The 17,233-nt window shown below is 42.5% G+C and overlaps 3 protein-coding genes across 4 annotated transcripts; 2 read left to right on the forward strand and 1 right to left on the reverse strand.

The window, feature by feature from the left end:
* The first annotated feature begins 562 nt into the window (after positions 1-562).
* On the forward strand, positions 563-9,717 carry LOC106923054 (betaine--homocysteine S-methyltransferase 1). The gene is made up of 8 exons (XM_014995899.2): positions 563-654; positions 1,501-1,633; positions 1,967-2,079; positions 2,162-2,353; positions 2,460-2,607; positions 8,672-8,854; positions 8,953-9,181; positions 9,280-9,717. The coding sequence occupies exons 1-8, from the start codon at positions 637-639 to the stop codon at positions 9,455-9,457; spliced, it is 1,194 nt and encodes a 397-aa protein (XP_014851385.2). The 5' UTR covers positions 563-636; the 3' UTR covers positions 9,458-9,717.
* Positions 9,718-10,378: 661 nt separating this feature from the next.
* Positions 10,379-13,893, forward strand: kgd4 (alpha-ketoglutarate dehydrogenase subunit 4). Of its 2 annotated transcripts, none has more exons than XM_088008773.1 (5): positions 10,379-10,452; positions 10,564-11,020; positions 12,283-12,346; positions 13,148-13,341; positions 13,439-13,893. In XM_088008773.1, the coding sequence occupies exons 2-5, from the start codon at positions 10,967-10,969 to the stop codon at positions 13,454-13,456; spliced, it is 330 nt and encodes a 109-aa protein (XP_087864899.1). In that variant the 5' UTR covers positions 10,379-10,452; positions 10,564-10,966; the 3' UTR covers positions 13,457-13,893. The 2 variants fall into 2 exon arrangements, with proteins under 2 accessions (XP_087864899.1, XP_087864900.1); XM_088008774.1 differs by lacking the exon at positions 10,379-10,452 and having other exon boundaries at positions 10,454-10,715; positions 10,929-11,020.
* Positions 13,894-13,998: 105 nt separating this feature from the next.
* pdxp (pyridoxal (pyridoxine, vitamin B6) phosphatase) lies at positions 13,999-17,000 on the reverse strand. The gene is made up of 2 exons (XM_014995904.2): positions 16,135-17,000; positions 13,999-15,020 (listed from the first exon to the last, which is right to left on the reverse strand). The coding sequence occupies exons 1-2, from the start codon at positions 16,733-16,735 to the stop codon at positions 14,674-14,676; spliced, it is 948 nt and encodes a 315-aa protein (XP_014851390.2). The 5' UTR covers positions 16,736-17,000; the 3' UTR covers positions 13,999-14,673.
* Between the last annotated feature and the right edge of the window lie 233 nt (positions 17,001-17,233).

Genomic DNA, 17,233 nt, shown 5'->3' on the forward strand with positions numbered 1-17,233 from the left:
CACATTTACTGATTCAGAAATTGACTCAATAACTTTCTAATACAAACTGAATTTATATATAATAAACACACAGAAAAACTCAAATCCTCACAGTTACGAGAGAATAGCTTAACTCAATGCAGATTTAAATCTATAACTTAGAATTTAAAGACCTCCATCAAATCTGACTAAACTGGAACTATTTTGCAAAGTAAAACTGCAGAGTAGAGTTTTTAGACTCTAGTTACGTCAAACTAGCTCAGATACTAACTAAAAGACACTGATATAAACTAGTGGCAGGTGGTTCTGCAAAGAATTGCCTCAAAGATGGTGGTTACGAATATAATTATAAGATTTGTATTTTTGTCAGAATGCACTGCTTTGCAAACAGAAAACCACAAGCCAGCAGCAGAGAAGTGCACAGAAAACACGGAGAACCGTAATTAATCCGGACCAAACTAGACGCAGAAACGCATTCACATTGCTCTCATTCAGTTAAAAAGGGGAGGTGTTCAGTAACTTGTCTTTTACCAATCAGAGTGGCTCCTGCACAGACCCCTCCCCTGCTTCAGGGGGATTTAACGAGGCCCTCTGCAACTCTGGTGTCACTTCAGCTTCTCAAAGTCTGAGCAGTCGGGTCCACACAGCAGCTGGAGAATGGCACCAACAAAGAAGGTATGTGTGAAAAACAGGAATGCTTTCTGGGAAAGGACCCTGCTGTAGACTGAAGACGCAGAGTTTATTATTATTTTTTATTTAAGACTGATTAACCCAAACGACAGTTGGTATTTTACTAAGATGCTTCGTTTCAAGGAGGGTTTTATTTTTTCTTTTGCAACACGTGGGGGTCCGGATGGTTGTAGAGTCCTAATAAATCTTCTGCACAGCTGGCATACCAGGGTCACATTTCTCCAAAATGCCAACTGCTGCTGCAGAAATGAAATACCAGTGCAACTAATAAGAGTTGTATACATTTTTTTAAAGTGTCGAAAGCATTTGCTTTCTATTTTATTTTATTATTTTTTTAATTTAAGCCTGGCCTAAATTCTGTTCCTCATGAAGAGTCAATTTCTTGAGTCTGGTCTAGGAAGAGATAATCTTACATTAAACAGCAGGAATGACCAATGGCGAATCACTCCTGCGAGGAAGGGATAACATTAGACATTTTATTCGCTCTGCAGATTGCACTTCTTGACCTACTTGGATGCAGATTAATTTTGCAGAATCTAGATGTTGATAAAGTCTAACGTTTACGTCTCGATAAAAGCTTCTGGAGTCAGCGGGTACAAACTTATTTCACAAGCAGCTGTTTTCATGACTGATTGCGACTGTGACAAAGCGGAATGGATCAAAAGATTTCAGGACACAGGTTGTGCAACACATATTGGATTGTTGGAGATTAAAATCAGACTGTGTTCATACAATTGTCCTGGAATGAGAACAGAAGTTATTTTTGGCTCCGCTGATTTATTTGCAGCCTGACTGATCCAATGTTTTACTGAAATCACTGAATTATTACAGGGTATCTTGGAGCGTCTTAATGCTGGGGAGATTGTGATCGGGGATGGAGGGTTCGTGTTTGCCCTGGAGAAGAGAGGATACGTCAAGGCTGGGCCCTGGACCCCTGAGGCTGCTGCAGAGCACCCAGAAGCTGGTGAGATTAAACTCTGCTAAAAAATATATTATTGCTGCATCTTGAATTATAAACTCCGCACCAAATTAAGGTACTTTCTACAAAATGTTGAACTGTTACATTTTCTTCAGTTGGCATGCAGAACAGGAATCTGATCAGCTCTCCTGAAACATTGTCAAGAAACACAAACAAATCAAGAAGGCTCCTAAAATCAGTGGATTACTAAATCCTAACTAGGCACAATCGGGAGAACGCTCAACATTTTCTACGGTTTTATGAAATGGCATTAAAACAAATCCTTATATGCTTCCTGCATTTTAATTTTTCATTGCATCGTCTCTGGTTGACTTCCAGTGCGTCAGCTGCACAGGGAGTTTCTGCGGGCTGGAGCCAACGTCATGCAGACCTTCACCTTCTATGCCAGTGATGACAAGTTGGAGAACAGAGGCAACAAGCTCGCCCTCACTGTAAGGCAAGAGATTATAACTCTTTGTGACACTTTATGGATTTGCATTTCATTTTTTATTTTTTTTTTAAATTGCCCTACAGGGAGCTCAGATCAACGAGGCCGCCTGCGATCTGGCCCGGGAGGTCGCCAACGAGGGCGACGCTCTGGTGGCCGGAGGAGTGTCCCAGACTCCATCCTACCTGAGCTGTAAGAGCGACAAGGAGGTGAAGGCCATCTTCAAGAAACAACTGGACGTGTTCACTAAGAAGAATGTTGACTTCCTCATCGCTGAGGTAGAGATCAAGCTATTGAGGAGGCAAAATATTTCTTGAATGTGGAAGTAGCGTCTGCTGGATAGATGCTGACGACCATGCTCTGACTGAGAGCTTTGTGCTGCAGTACTTTGAGCATGTTGAAGAGGCCGTGTGGGCGGTGGAGGTCCTGAAGGGGTCGGGAAAGCCTGTGGCGGCCACTCTGTGCATCGGACCTGAGGGAGACATGCACGGCAACTCACCTGGAGACTGTGCCGTCAAGCTCGTCAAAGCCGGTACGTAACGGAGTCTCTAACGAACCCCAGAATAATCGTTAAGTCTTAACACACATACACAGATGGACTCAAAGCTTTAGGTCAATTAGGATTACCAAAATTATTTCACTTTACCAAGTGCCAGAATGATGAATGAGAGGATTTTAAATTGATTTTTTATTTTTGACATTTTGGAATAATGAAGTGTATATCTTAATTCATTTCATTGAATTAAACGATTTAGTAATCATTGATGATCTCATGCAGCAGAAAGAGGAAGTGAAAAATCTCACAAAATTGATAACACCACGAGACAATATTGAAGAAACGGATCAAAACACCAACCAGAAAATAAAACTTTAGCTGCAAATGGGTTTTCTAAACGGACACTTCCAAATTCATTTCAAAGTGGCTTAAGGATAACAAAGCCATTGTTTTTGATTGGCCATACAAAAGCCCTGACCTCAGGCAGATAGAACATTTGTGGTCAGAGCTGAGAAGGTGTGTTAAAAGCCAGACTCAGGAAAATCAGTTCTGTCAGGAAGAGTGGGTCAAAATTCTAGAAAACTAATGTGAGAAATGTGTTAAATTATGCCCAGAAGATCTGAGTAAAGCTATACAGTTGGAAGCAGCTCTACCAAATATTAAGGGGATGCATGCAAACTTTGACTTGGTTAGAACATTATAAAAATAAATAACTCTCTCTCCCTTTTTTTTTCCTGGCATTTAGTAAGCAGAAATAATTTAAGCAATCCTAACTGACAGAAAATAGGAAAAGCATGGACAAATGTACAATATTTATTTGTCTGTTTTCAGCTGTATTAGAAGAGCAAAAGGTGTAAAACAAATGTGAAATTCAAGTAGTGTCAGAAATGTGGATCTGTTGTGGCTAAAGGTATAGCAGTAGGAACTTTGTTTTATTAAATGTGGGTTATAAACATATTAAGGACTTGAAGCATGTTTTATGAAATTTTAAATCAGGGTCGAAGGAGATCGGCGGCAATAACGAAACCAAACGCTGTTTCTGCTAGAATTAAATGTGCTCGATTTATTTCCCCACAGATTACAGCAAAATAATATGCATCAAACACTGTTACTGCTAGAACAAATATGCTCGATTTATTCCCCACAGAATACAGTACAAAACACTCTATGACTAAACACGTGATGCTCGATTCATTCAAGTTACCAGCGCTTACCTCGTGAAACTTGGCCGGAGAGCCTTCGGCCTAGAGATAGAGCGGTAGCATCAACGTAGCTGGGCATTCGAACGCGATCCACAGCAGACTCTGACTCAAACCGCGGGCTTTTTCATATTTTATCTCTTAAACAAAGGGATGCTTGCGTGGAAAGGGGGAGTGGCCATCTCCATCCTTACAGGCGAGCCATCCAATCAGAGGTAGCCGCTCTCCGACCATGAGCCAATCATGGGCTGAGAGCGTGAACCAGCAGACCAATCAGAGCCCAACCCAAGTCAACCAGAGCCAAGCACGCCCTGTTCACGTGATCTGCATGAGGATGCAGCATGTTCAATTTGCATAATACAATGAGCAGAATAAGTTTTATCAGACAAAGAAAGATCAAATTATAAAGAATAATAAAATAATAAATGAATAATTATCAAAGAACATAAAAGATAATAAAAAGATAATAAAAAGATAAAAATACAAAATACCAGATCATTCCACCCCTTGGTCTTTGATAATTACTTTAGTACCAGATCATTCCACCTCTTGGTCTTTGATAATATCCTGAATTAAAGTAACTTTTAAAATAGAATAAAAAGATAATAAAAAGATAAAGGTCTTTGATAATCACTTTAGTCTTGCATCCCGAATTCGCAAAGTAACTTTCATCTTAAGGCTGTGTTATAAATTCTATCAACCAAAGACCTTTTTACTCGTCTAATATATACGCAAATCGTTCTCTTTGTATGTGGGCATGTATTGTTTTCATGTTACATGCCGTCCATTTTAAAGCTTGTGAGATGTTTCTCAACACCTCGGATGTGGCATTCCACATACTTAGGTCCCATGTCAGTTGTTGCTGGAAGATCTTCGCTGCTTCTTCCTGAGTCATAACTGTCGATGGCATCCAGACCCCTATTTGGTGAACAGCTCTAGCTGCATGTTGTCCGGTGTTGGACAGCATCGTGCGGGTAACCTCGTTATCCACCGCATTGGATACTCCCATCAGTGTTCCAGCTCCACCTAAAATTGTGTCATACCACTCACGTCCTCTCCGTGCACATGAGTCGTCTGTCGGTGTCAGAATGATACTGACACATCGGTACACGCGATTGAATCCGTAGTGTACATCCTTTGGTGACAATAGGCATGGGTGACCTTGAATAACATTGTTCACATAATCAGACATCTGGTATGTGCTGCACAAGTGGAATTATCCTGGCTCCGGTCATGGGTACTGCTTTCCCACCACAGTCGAATAAGCGGGACGTCGTCAGCAGTACCATGGCGACCAAGGCACGGCACACGATGACTTCGCAGCCGGTACATCCTCCTCGGCGCCTCCCATGATGGCGGACGTCGTCACCGCCGGCGTCACGGGAGTATGGAGCTGAAATGACAATTAGCACTGCTATAACACAAAATAGAAAAATACTGATTAGTTTTCTTTGAAATAACATTTTGACACAGGCACATTCAACCACTTCTCTTCTCCTAAATATATACAGTTGCATCGTTGCCTTGGGCAATGATTTATGCGGCTTCTGGTGGACCATTTTCCTGTCTCACCCAAACCTTTGCCCCAAGTTTATCTGTAGAGCCAAAACCCCCTTTTCTCCTTACTGTTATCTCAGTGGGTGGAGAGATTTCCTGAACTTCTGACATGTCACATGGTTGCAGTAGCAATTGTGCAATCTTGTCTCCTTTTTGTAATACCAGGGGACTTTCGCCTTGGTGGCGACACACCACACCCAATTCTCCCTGATAATCACTGTCAATAACCCCAGCCTGAATGGTCAATCCTTTTAAGGACAATCCTGACCGCGGTAGAATATGTAACCCGAGCCCTGTTTTTACAACTTGAACCTGATTAGGTATTAGGGTCATGGGTTCCAATGTTCTCAAGTCCAACCCTGCGGAGCCTGGGGTAGCTCTGATAGGAAGTTCTGCCCTTTCATCAATCTTCCACATTTTGATAGGTTCTTTATCTGGGGTGTTATGGACAGTGTTCATTTGGTTTAGTGGTGTTTCCCCTGGTGCGATTGGCCTGTTATTCAATTGGGCCACCGCTTGCGCTAGATTTGGTTTCCAATTGGTCAAGTCATGTTTATCACTCATCTCCCGGAGTGACTCTTTCAACAATCCATTCATCCGTTCTTCCAGGTGTGCAAGGTCAGGATACAGGGCTGAATGTCTCCTATCCTTATTCCTACCTTTTTTGCCCTTCTTTTTCTTTTTAACAGTCCGCAGGTGTATTTCCCCTTCTTCAGATGATCCTGATTCTGGGTCCGAAATTTCAGCGATGATCTTTTTCTTAAAGGGCCCACCCGACTGTATTTGTCCTACCGACTCAGATCCACGTGCTTCGCTCATGGACTCCTGGACGACGTCGCGGAGACTTTGTGCCAAAGTATGCAGTCCTGGAAATTCAGAATATCTTGTGCAACTTACCTTCAATCCTTTTTTATGGCATTTCTTCTTTAATTCCTCTGTGGGAAGTCCATCTATTTCAGAGGGAGAGACCCCTGCCTGGATCAGTGCTCTCCAGTACACAGATCTGGACGGTCCCTGTCCTGGTCTCAGCCCATCCCTGTGTGGGCCACGGGATCCTTGCTGATGGTCATCCCTTCTTCGTGGCTCCTCCCAATTCCCCAGGGCTCCCAACTCCCCTATACGATTCTTAATGTCAGACATGGAAGCACCTGGATCGCCTAGCATCACAGTTAGCATTGCTGCTCGGTAATGGGGGGGTGCAGTACGAATCAGCTGATCCCTCACGGCTTTTGGAACTGCTAAGCTTTGATATTGATCAGCCATGCCCACTACCAACGCATCTCTCACACACAATCGAGTCAAACGCTGTGTACATTCTCTTAGCGTTATCCAATTTCCAGTTATTTCTGGCCAGTCAGTAAATGCGGCGTATTGGTTTTGTATGGCGGCTGCCCATACCACAAACAATGATGCTGCATCTGGCAGTTGTCTTACCTCTTGGCGATAATTAGAATTTATTGCTCCCTCGGTAGACAATCCTGCAAAAGACATCCCATCAACTGCATCTATTTCCACTTGTGAAGCCCCTTCATCCAGCATCCGTGCCAACCACAAATCTGTCGGCTCCCCATTCTGCTGCCGCAGTCTGCGCGTTAAATGAGACACTTCTTCTTGTGTGTAATCTTCTACAATGGTACGGTAAATGGGATCAGGCTGAGGAGCCGGCACCATGTCATACACTGGATTTCCCTGACCATCTACTACAAGCTGTCCTGCATTGTCCCTGCGCTGTTGTCGCACATCCGGCAGGTGTCGTTGTTCCTGCCTCCTGCGACGAACAGGTCTCAGGTCCAGCAGAGGGCGAAGGGGGGTGTTCGGTGTTCCCCCACAAGCATCTTCCCCCTCCTCCCAGATATAATCTGTCTCATTTCCCGAAATATTTCCATCCCATTTCTCTGGGTCCCATTCTGCAGTTAAACCAGCAACAAACGCACGAACATTTTTTGGCGAAGGCTGCCGGGGCTTCCTTCTAAGTTTCTGTTGCTTCTTCAGTGCAGCTACCTGAACCACAGTTCTCTCTGCTAACTCAGTCATTTGCTGTAACCGGTTATTTAACAGCTGCACATGTTGCTTATGTGACGATTCTGCAGCTAATGCATCGGCTAAGGCCTGTCTATCTTTCAGCTGCTGCGCCTGTGCTTCTTTATTAATCTCATGCTGCTTTTTCCAAGCGGCTGCGCAAGCCCACATACGCCTTTGCAATCCAGCAACAGGGCTTTTGGCCTCCACCTCAATGCTTTGCAAAACAGCTAACAACTCCAGCGGCTCGGCTTCCCGCAGCGCATCTCCCCACGGCTCGGGTCGCCCTCCCCCCTCGCGCAAACACTGCGCTACATCTTGGTGAGGCTGATCCCAGCCAGGGATTATTTCAACTTTCTTCCCAACGTCATACTTACTCTTATTTTTATTCTTTCTCTTAAACATGTTAAACATATTTGCCGCAGTCCCCTTTAAAATCCTGTTCGTGACGCCAAAATGTTTTATGAAATTTTAAATCAGGGTCGAAGGAGATCGGCGGCAATAACGAAACCAAACGCTGTTTCTGCTAGAATTAAATGTGCTCGATTTATTTCCCCACAGATTACAGCAAAATAATATGCATCAAACACTGTTACTGCTAGAACAAATATGCTCGATTTATTCCCCACAGAATACAGTACAAAACACTCTATGACTAAACACGTGATGCTCGATTCATTCAAGTTACCAGCGCTTACCTCGTGAAACTTGGCCGGAGAGCCTTCGGCCTAGAGATAGAGCGGTAGCATCAACGTAGCTGGGCATTCGAACGCGATCCACAGCAGACTCTGACTCAAACCGCGGGCTTTTTCATATTTTATCTCTTAAACAAAGGGATGCTTGCGTGGAAAGGGGGAGTGGCCATCTCCATCCTTACAGGCGAGCCATCCAATCAGAGGTAGCCGCTCTCCGACCATGAGCCAATCATGGGCTGAGAGCGTGAACCAGCAGACCAATCAGAGCCCAACCCAAGTCAACCAGAGCCAAGCACGCCCTGTTCACGTGATCTGCATGAGGATGCAGCATGTTCAATTTGCATAATACAATGAGCAGAATAAGTTTTATCAGACAAAGAAAGATCAAATTATAAAGAATAATAAAATAATAAATGAATAATTATCAAAGAACATAAAAGATAATAAAAAGATAATAAAAAGATAAAAATACAAAATACCAGATCAAAGCATTTGGTAATAGCACAATATCTTGTGACCAGAATAAACTTTTAATGGCATTTCTACCTAAAAGTAATGGCAAGGTTTTAGTTCACAGCATCGTTGTGTACTAGAATAAGGGTTTTCCTCTAACTTCTGCATGCTGTCCAGGGGCCCAGATTGTGGGAGTCAACTGCCACTTTGACCCCCTGACCTGTGTGAAGACTGTCAAGTTGATGAAGGAGGGAGTGGAGAAGGCCGGGCTGAAGGCTCACTACATGGTGCAGCCGCTGGCGTTCCATACTCCCGACTGCAACTGTCAGGGATTCATCGATCTGCCTGAATTCCCCTTTGGTAACGACAACCTGCTTCCACATAGAAAAAAGTGGAGAAAAGCGACTGTTGTAATTTAGCGTCTTATGTTTTCCCGTCTGTGTTTTCTTGTTTCTTAGCCCTGGAGCCCAGAATCCTGACCCGCTGGGACATGCACCAGTACGCCAGGGAGGCCTACAATGCTGGCATCCGCTACATCGGAGGCTGCTGTGGCTATGAGCCTTATCACATCAGGGCTGTGTCAGAGGAGCTGGCCCCGGAGAGGGGCTTCCTCCCTGCTGCATCAGAGAAACATGGAATGTGGGGTGCTGGTCTGGAGATGCACACCAAACCCTGGGTCAGAGCCAGGTAAGGAGCAACCATCCGTCTTTTATTACCTTGGAAATGAACGCATTATGACTTCTAATCACCAGTGTGATCCAGCTAATCTCCTCACTGTCCTTCAGAGCCCGCCGTGATTACTGGCAGAACCTGAAGCCAGCCTCTGGCCGCCCCCTGTGTCCATCCATGTCGACCCCAGCCTCCTGGGGTGTTACCAGGGGCCATGCTGATCTCATGCAGCAAAAAGAGGCCACCTCCAAGGACCAACTCAAACATCTGTTTGACAGGTCAAAGAACCACTGAGTGTTTCCCACCTGAAAGCAGATGCGAGTGAAGCAGCTGCACGAAGCAGCCAAGCACAATGTGGTGGACAGTTTTGTATAAATCAAGCAGCAATTTCTAACTTGAGACTGCTCTGCTCTGTACATCGATTTCTTGGAGAAATTTGGCCAGTGACTCAGGTTAGGAGTTGGCCACGTGTTGAAAAAGGGACCTGTTAGTTTTACATTATCCTGGACCAGTTTGTCAAATGAAGTAATATCTAATAAAACACAAATTGGTTACTTGACTGTGTTGAATGAAGTTTTTGCTGTCTTACTCCTTCCACCAGCTATACTAGAAAAAAGATTTGCATACTTCAGACTGTAAGCATTAAAAATATTAAAACTCTGTTTAAGTATGATCAGATTAAATGTATTCTTGCACTTTAGAAAGAGGAAACAAATTCATATGAATAAATATAATATTTTCCACCAGATAAATAATACTGTATTATTACAGGTTTTGGGTTGTTAAAGGTCTTACTAGATTTCAGTCCTCTGTAGTTCACATCTATCAGTCATACATTTTCAGATTAACTCCAAATCAACCTAAGCTTTCTGAAAAGAATTTTCTTAAATATGGAACAGCTAAAAATTAACACTTTTCCGCTGCTGAAAAAATAACATAACTCAAACTAGTCAACCCTCACACAAAAGTAACTTCAGTAAATATAACATTGAATGAGCTAATACATTGATGGAGAATAACTTTAGCTAATAAAGAAAATTATTTTAAATCAAGATTTTCACTTCCAGTTTGCCTGATATTAACATATTATCTGGAATATTTTAATGTACTATAAGTAAAAATTAAAAAGAGTGAGGGGAGAGAGATGTAGTTGGCGCACTAAACATGTACAAGTTCTTGAGTATTCATGCAGTGATGCATCTTGACCTATAAAGGATCTCTGATACGGTCCTTGTTACTGATAGGACAGGTTCGGCTGGTCGTATGACAACGTTATATTTTCTTCAAAGGTAGGTTGAAATGAAAGCTTCTGTTTTTTCTAGCTTGTCTTAACATTTAACATTATAAAAAGACTCAGTAATCTTTTTTTATTTTATTTTCTTTTTTAATATAAATCTTAGTGGCCTTACTGAAGCTTGTCTGGTTTTACCTCATTCTGGATGTCGGTCTTGTATTCGTCTGGGATATTCTTCCATGATATGAAGGCTGCATTATTATGGGCTGGCTGTTTGACCAAGCAGGACAGCCCCTGACAACAACGGCTATCTAAACGGTACAAATGTAGCTAACGTTTAGTCAAGTTATTTGTTTAAAATGTGACCATTTCTGAACTGTGCTACGCAGCCGTCTCGCATCATTACCTCCTTAATCTTCATATTTTCTTTGCTTTGAACAAATGATAGACCACTCGTTTTAGTCTAGAAAGTACATGATTTTTTTGTCAAGAACAACAGTGCCCTCTTGTGGTGGGTTTTTGTTGCTACAGGAGACGTTTTACACCCGGAAGTAAACCTTGAGGTCGTCATGGGGAGCAAAGTCAGCTCCAAAATGGCAGCTCCCACTGCTAGAGTAATTCAGGTAAAGTTGCTGAAGAAATTTGAATCGTTCTACCTCTCGTTTGGTTTGTTGCAGTTTTAGTATATGGTCAAGTGGTCAAAAATAATTCGGGATGTTTTTGACTTATTTTAGTGAGGGCTATTGGCTGAAATACCTCTCGTACCCTTGTTGATGTCCTTGTTAAACCGAACAACTCGTAGTCGTGTCTTGTGTTTTGCTTTGCTGCAACAGTATATTTCCAGTAATTAAAATGTGTTTCAGGTCAACTGATAATTTAGTTTTTTTTTTTGCTATATTATGGCCTGTTACAAGTTAGATAGGATTGAATAGTTGCACCTCAACGCTTTGCAACAGTGGCGCCCCCAGAAAATGTGCATAGGGGTGACCAAATTTATCTTCCATTTGGTAACTCAGGTGGAGTTCAGCCTGCGGCTGTGTATTGCATGCTCCTTCACGCTTTTTTATTATTAAAATGACTATGCATACAACATATTTACCTCAGTTTGGAGAAACACAAAGGTTTTAGAAAACAGATATTTCATACTCTTATTTCAGTTATCTTTAATTTGCCTGTTGATATGTCTTAGCAAAAATATCCACGAAACCTATAAAGACTGATTCCATTTGCTCAGTTTGATTCAAGACAACCAAGTTAATTAGGACCTCGTTACTCTGTGTCTTTAAAGTGTATATTGATTAACTTGAGGTGGTTGCAGTTGTATAGTTTGGTAAATACAGACTATTTTTCTCACAAAACTGAGGACTGCATGGTGTGGAAGCCTGTCTTACATTCTAACAAATGTTCCCTTGAGAAAATCTCAATGCATATTAATGACTGGAATGATTGATTCCTTATGAAATGACTCCTTATCTGTATTTTGATGTTTTTGTACAATTGTATTAGAAATTTAATATTCTGTAGGCTAACCAGATATCCAAACTTCAGCATTATATCAATTACAGATGTATCCATTAAGCATTTCCTGGCTTATTTTGTTTGTTGTTGTTGCTTTTTCTTAGTGCCATAACACACACAAAAGGGGAAAAAGGGATGAAAATGATCATTATTTTAGTTTTTAAAACCAATTCATTTAATGATATACATAATTTGAATTTATGCATCTAAATCAGCTATGAAAACTCAAGAAATATCTTTATTTTCATTTTTAGCCATACAGGTGAGCTTGATACTAAAAGAAGGCCTCAAAATGCTGTACCTTTTAATGATTTTTTTTTTTTTAAAGCAATAAATGATTTGGGTTATTATGTGTGTCTTTGCTCAGGCTGTTCGGCCGCATGCTCCTTTGATCAAGTTCCCAAACAGACAGGACATACCAAGGCCTAATGGTAAGTCTGTTTATAAAAAATGTGTGAGATTTAAACAGAATCAACCGGCAGAGTATGTGCCAAAAGCTTATGTCTTTAGTGATTAAAACCAGTAAGAAATCAGATCTGGTTTATTTTAGCAGCATGAGTTTTTGTGGGAAGCTGGAGAAAACACTCCCAACTTTCCTGCAGTTGTTAAAATTTAGGATAGTTTTGCACGAGATTTTCTATTCATGCAGAGAATGAGAAAGGATAAGGACATTTATTTAACAAAAACTGAGTTCAGTATGTGGCTTTCTTTGAAAAAAGCTTCAGCACAGGGGCAGATGCAAACAAAACTCAGCCCTGCAGAAGATGTTCACCAACACCAGCTGTCATATGCGTACTTTAAGAACAGGTTTGTAACACTAAGGAATAGTTTTGGCTGTAAAGTTCAGACAAATGAAGGTGTAGTTGTAGTATCTGATGTCAAAATGACATGGAACCAGCTCTAAAGTTGTTGGGAAGAGGCTTCCTTCCCTTCAGGCCACCTGTCCTTGACTTCAGGAGCTAAACTATTACAAGAGCAAAATCTATGGCAAATTGTTTAGCTCTTTGTTTAACCGCGCCTTATCTGACAAAAGGCTGATCCAGTTGTCACAATCTTGACCTTCGGCACACTCAACTTAAAAAAAAAAAAAAAAACAGAAATGTCTCCAGGCACACTTGTATTTGGTTCTGAGGAAATGTTTCCTGATAATTCTACGTGCTCTGATGTATTTAACTCAATCTAGTCATTTCCTGCTGTACTCTGAGTGTCTTTCGCCCTTGTGTTTGTTCTAGTCCAAGAGGCATTGAAACTGCTAGGTCTTAACGTTCCACAACACATCGCCCCCAGTTCAGCCTCAACGTCGTCTAGACCTCAAGTACCTTTGACTCCCACCCTGGGAACGCCGGACTCACTGGCCTCTGTTCAGCAGCTGCCCGCCAGGTACCGCAGGAGACCGTTAACTCTGGATGAAATGGACTACATCCAGGTGAGGGGCGCAGCCTACCATAGAAGTATGGCAAATTGCTTCTTTTTTTTCCTTCTTCTCTTTTTAAACACTGAATTGTAATTTCTCTTTGCCTCAGCGTGGTGGACCGGAGTGATCCGAAACAATTCATTCTCTGCAGCCAAAGGAAGACGAGTCTTTTTATCTCATCAGCACAACCCCAATGCTGTGAGATTCATAGGATATATTGCATAAATCCTGTTGCAATGTACATAATGTTTATGTTAAACGATTACAATGTATTTTAAGTTCACACTAAAGGATAGTTTCATTGCAATGCACAAAAAAAAAAGCCATAATTATTTTTCTTCAATAAAATTGAACCATAACAGCAGTAGAGAACTGCCGTTATGGTTTTAAATGATCATTTAAATTTGATGGAGCTACACATGAACCGTAACTATCCTCAAATGCAAGTCAACAAAATAAAATGACATCTGGTTTTATTTTAAAGCAGGGGGAAAAAAAAAAGTGGTTATAAAAGTTCTTGAAACCGTTTTGTTGTGAACCACTGGATTAAACTGATTATGATGATTTGGTTTGTTGTGACAATTTCTTTTTAAACAACACGGGCATCCGAGAAATATACGAAGCATTAGTTGAAAGAAGAGGCCATTGCTGCTGATCAGATGAACAACATTTAATTTGCTCCTCGGGTATTTTATTGTTGATACCGTTGCTGGCATGCTTTAAATGTTAAAAACATTCACAACACTAATATTCCTATGTCAGTGCTTAACACTGGCCACCATTAATGTTCTCCAAAATAGAGTCCAGTGAGTTGCTCATTACCCAGATGAATGTTGGCACAATGTAGTACAGACATGACAGGTGAGAAGACGCTCCGCCTACGGTCTCCGCTTTATTTTCTGCCAGAGCTGCACGATTTCACCTCGAAGTGACACTCAGCCAGACAGATCAGAGGAAATTATTCTGCATTCACAAAACAATACCAGCTCCTAAACGCATGAACTAAGAGTAATTCATGGTTTTACAAAAATAACTTTGAATGTTCAAAACCCTAATATCAAATACTACCAATGGACTTGATTAACAAAGTGCAGTATATCCATTAAACACAGCAACAACAAAACGCTCAGTCACAAATGGCCACAACACTAGAAGAAACACAGGAATGCGCGGGTTAATCATTTTCAGATATTCGTCCTACGTGTGTGTTGCTCTTGATATAAGCAGCGCTCCCCCTTCTCATCCCCCCTTTTTTCCCCATAAGCTGGAACTTTTTTGTGCAAACGTGAGACTCGACACTGCACTCATCGCGAAAGCGATCTGTGCTGCGGACGAAATCGTTCGTCAATCGTTCTGCTCTTCTATTTCCTCAAAAGCCGGGAGGAAGTCGGCGATGGTGTCCACCACGTAGTCAGGCACGTAGCTGTGGTTGGTGGTCAGGTCACTGCTCCTGTATTCCTGGGCCTCCTCGATCTGAGACACGCCGGTGAGGGTGAGCATGGTGTCCAGGCCGCAGTTGGACCCGAACAGCATATCGGTCTCCAGTCGGTCCCCGACCATCAGGCACTGGGCGGGATCTACGCCGCTGAACTGGCTGGAGATGCACTCGAACATGAAGCGGCTCGGCTTGCCGATCACAGTCGCTTTACGGCCCGACGCCACTTCCAGGGCTGCAGTGAGGGAACCAGAACCTACAGGGAGCAAAACATCGAAAGCAGAAAGAGGCTCCAAGTGTTACGACACAGATTTACACAAGTGTTCATATCACTGATGTTAAATGTGTGTTATGCATTTGTATTACATCTAAAAAAAAAGAATTGACATATAAAGTCAAGTAATTCATCAAATTAATCCGTGTGTAATTTAAATAATCCGCATGGGAGTAAATGTCAGATACAATTGTACTTTTCACTCTCAAGCAAAACACTGATAGAAAATTAACGCTGCACGTCAACGGGAATGCACTATTCCTAAGGTGGCAGCATGATGCTGTGGTCATCCGGTCTGACTGAGATTTACGGCTATTGGGTAAAAAAAAATGCATGTGTGTGTAAGCCTGTCACATTAAGCAATAAATCAGTCACATGATAAATTAAAACGAGTGCCATAATTTCCATTTGGACAGCAGTCGTCAAAGAGGGAGTTTGGACTATGTTTTTGTAAATACTGGGCAATCTTGGGAGAAAACTTTTAAAAGGTTGGGACTGAGCTTCACCTTCCAGCAGCACGACGACCCTAAACATACAGCCAGAATCTCAATGGAAAGGTAAAGATTGAAGCATCTGCATGTGAAGGAATGCCCCAGTCAATGTCCAGACCTAAAACTAAAGGAGAATTTGCAATAAAGGTCACTCTCCTGACCCTAAGTATTCAAACCAGGCGGTCTATAATGCTGTTAGAACAGTTAATAATTCATCAGAATCAGCCTAGCTGTTTCCAAACCAAAGGTGAGTTTTAATGGTGATTATCTGACATTATGTAGTCAGTTCAAGTTCTATTCACACATTCATATTCTATTCTGCATTCACCGAGACAGAAACATCATCTTCACAAGGATCAGGTGTTTAGACGGGTAGAAAAGCAATGAACACAGAAGAGCAACAATAACATTTGTAGTATTTGAAACCAAAGCTGGGATGAATCACAGCAAAGATTCACACACAACGCCAAAGCTTTAGGTTTTTAGGTTTGAACAGAGCTCAAGAATATTATATTAGACATAAGAGGGGAAAACTGTCTGCTTGAATGAGCTGATTGTAACTAGGTCAAGCTTCATTAGGGGAAGCATCATCATCATCATCATACCTGGCAGGATCCGTCCACCTGACAGCGGGTGCCACGGGTCGTTGTCGGTGGCCAGGAACAGACATTCAGGGTCCCGCAGGTAGCACGAAGCTTTGGCCAGTTTCAGAAAAGTCAGTTTGTCGTCGTGTCCCACCAGAACCGCTTTCACGTCCGGAGCCAGGGCGCAGTTGTAGATGGTGGCGTCCGGGTCGTCGTCGTCCTCCTCCACGCAGGGGATCCCCGCCTCCAGCAGCTCCCTGCGGAGCCCCTCGCAGCCGATGACGAACACCTGGCCGCGGACCTTCACGACGTCCCTCAGGTAGAGGGCCGAGCAGTAGGAGGAGCTGAAGATCTGGTCCAGCATCACGTCGGTGAAGCCCAGCCGCGTGAACTTGTTCACGTAATTCTCCCGGGGCCTGGTGGAGTTGTTGGTGACGAACACCACGTTTTTCCCGCGGCGGATCAGAGCGTTCACCACCTTGGCCGCTCCCGTGATCGCATTCTCTCCGTGCCAGATGACCCCGTCGCAGTCGAAGAGGAAGAAGTCCTTCGCTTCGAGCAGAACCCTGATTTGCGCACCGCGAATTTTCTGGCAGCCTTTGAAGGCAAAGGCGCCTGCCATTCCGGCGTTTTCCTCCGTCTCTTCCGTCTTTTACCGGCTAGTGGTGCCCCATGTCAGAGGCTGCGACATAACGTGACGGGAAACGACGAGCTTTTACGGGACGACAACAAATCAGCGTCAGGAAATCACATTGCAGCAGAGACCTTGATGCTGTTGCACAAACCCGACATAGAGGAGCTACATAAACATTGACGTCCAGCCACGCTCTCTTGCCCAGATTGACCAATCAAAACGCAGCAGTGCAGCCAATCACAGTTGAATGTGTCAGAAGGCTAAATCCTTGGGAAATAAAATTGCGCCCTCATGGCTTAATATGAATGATATATAAAAAAAACAATAATGACAATAAATAAAGAGTAAAAATTTCAAAATGTAATATGCTCTTTAAACTTCACATATTAAATTACACGACTGGATACTTAAGTTCCGACAGTAGGATGTGACATTAATTATGGTAATTATGACAGTTATGCTAAATTTTATAGAGACAAGTGAATA

The sequence above is a fragment of the Poecilia mexicana genome, unplaced genomic scaffold, assembly GCF_051168715.1.
Source record: "Poecilia mexicana isolate PSO_F unplaced genomic scaffold, ASM5116871v1 scaffold_9, whole genome shotgun sequence".
NCBI classification, from domain to species: Eukaryota; Metazoa; Chordata; class Actinopteri; order Cyprinodontiformes; family Poeciliidae; genus Poecilia; species Poecilia mexicana.

Excerpts from the sequence above, each read along its gene's own strand:
- kgd4 (XM_088008773.1), top strand. The coding sequence starts at position 10,967 with ATGGGGAGCAAAGTCAGCTCCAAAATGGCAGCTCCCACTGCTAGAGTA. Across the intron at positions 11,021-12,282 it reads CCACTGCTAGAGTAATTCAG|GCTGTTCGGCCGCATGCTCC; the intron begins GTAAAGTTGCTG and ends GTCTTTGCTCAG. Across the intron at positions 12,347-13,147 it reads GGACATACCAAGGCCTAATG|TCCAAGAGGCATTGAAACTG; the intron begins GTAAGTCTGTTT and ends TGTTTGTTCTAG.
- pdxp (XM_014995904.2), bottom strand. The coding sequence starts at position 16,735 with ATGGCAGGCGCCTTTGCCTTCAAAGGCTGCCAGAAAATTCGCGGTGCG. Across the intron at positions 15,021-16,134 it reads AGGTGGACGGATCCTGCCAG|GTTCTGGTTCCCTCACTGCA; the intron begins GTATGATGATGA and ends TGCTCCCTGTAG.
- LOC106923054 (XM_014995899.2), top strand. Across the intron at positions 2,608-8,671 it reads CGTCAAGCTCGTCAAAGCCG|GGGCCCAGATTGTGGGAGTC; the intron begins GTACGTAACGGA and ends CATGCTGTCCAG. Across the intron at positions 8,855-8,952 it reads TCTGCCTGAATTCCCCTTTG|CCCTGGAGCCCAGAATCCTG; the intron begins GTAACGACAACC and ends CTTGTTTCTTAG.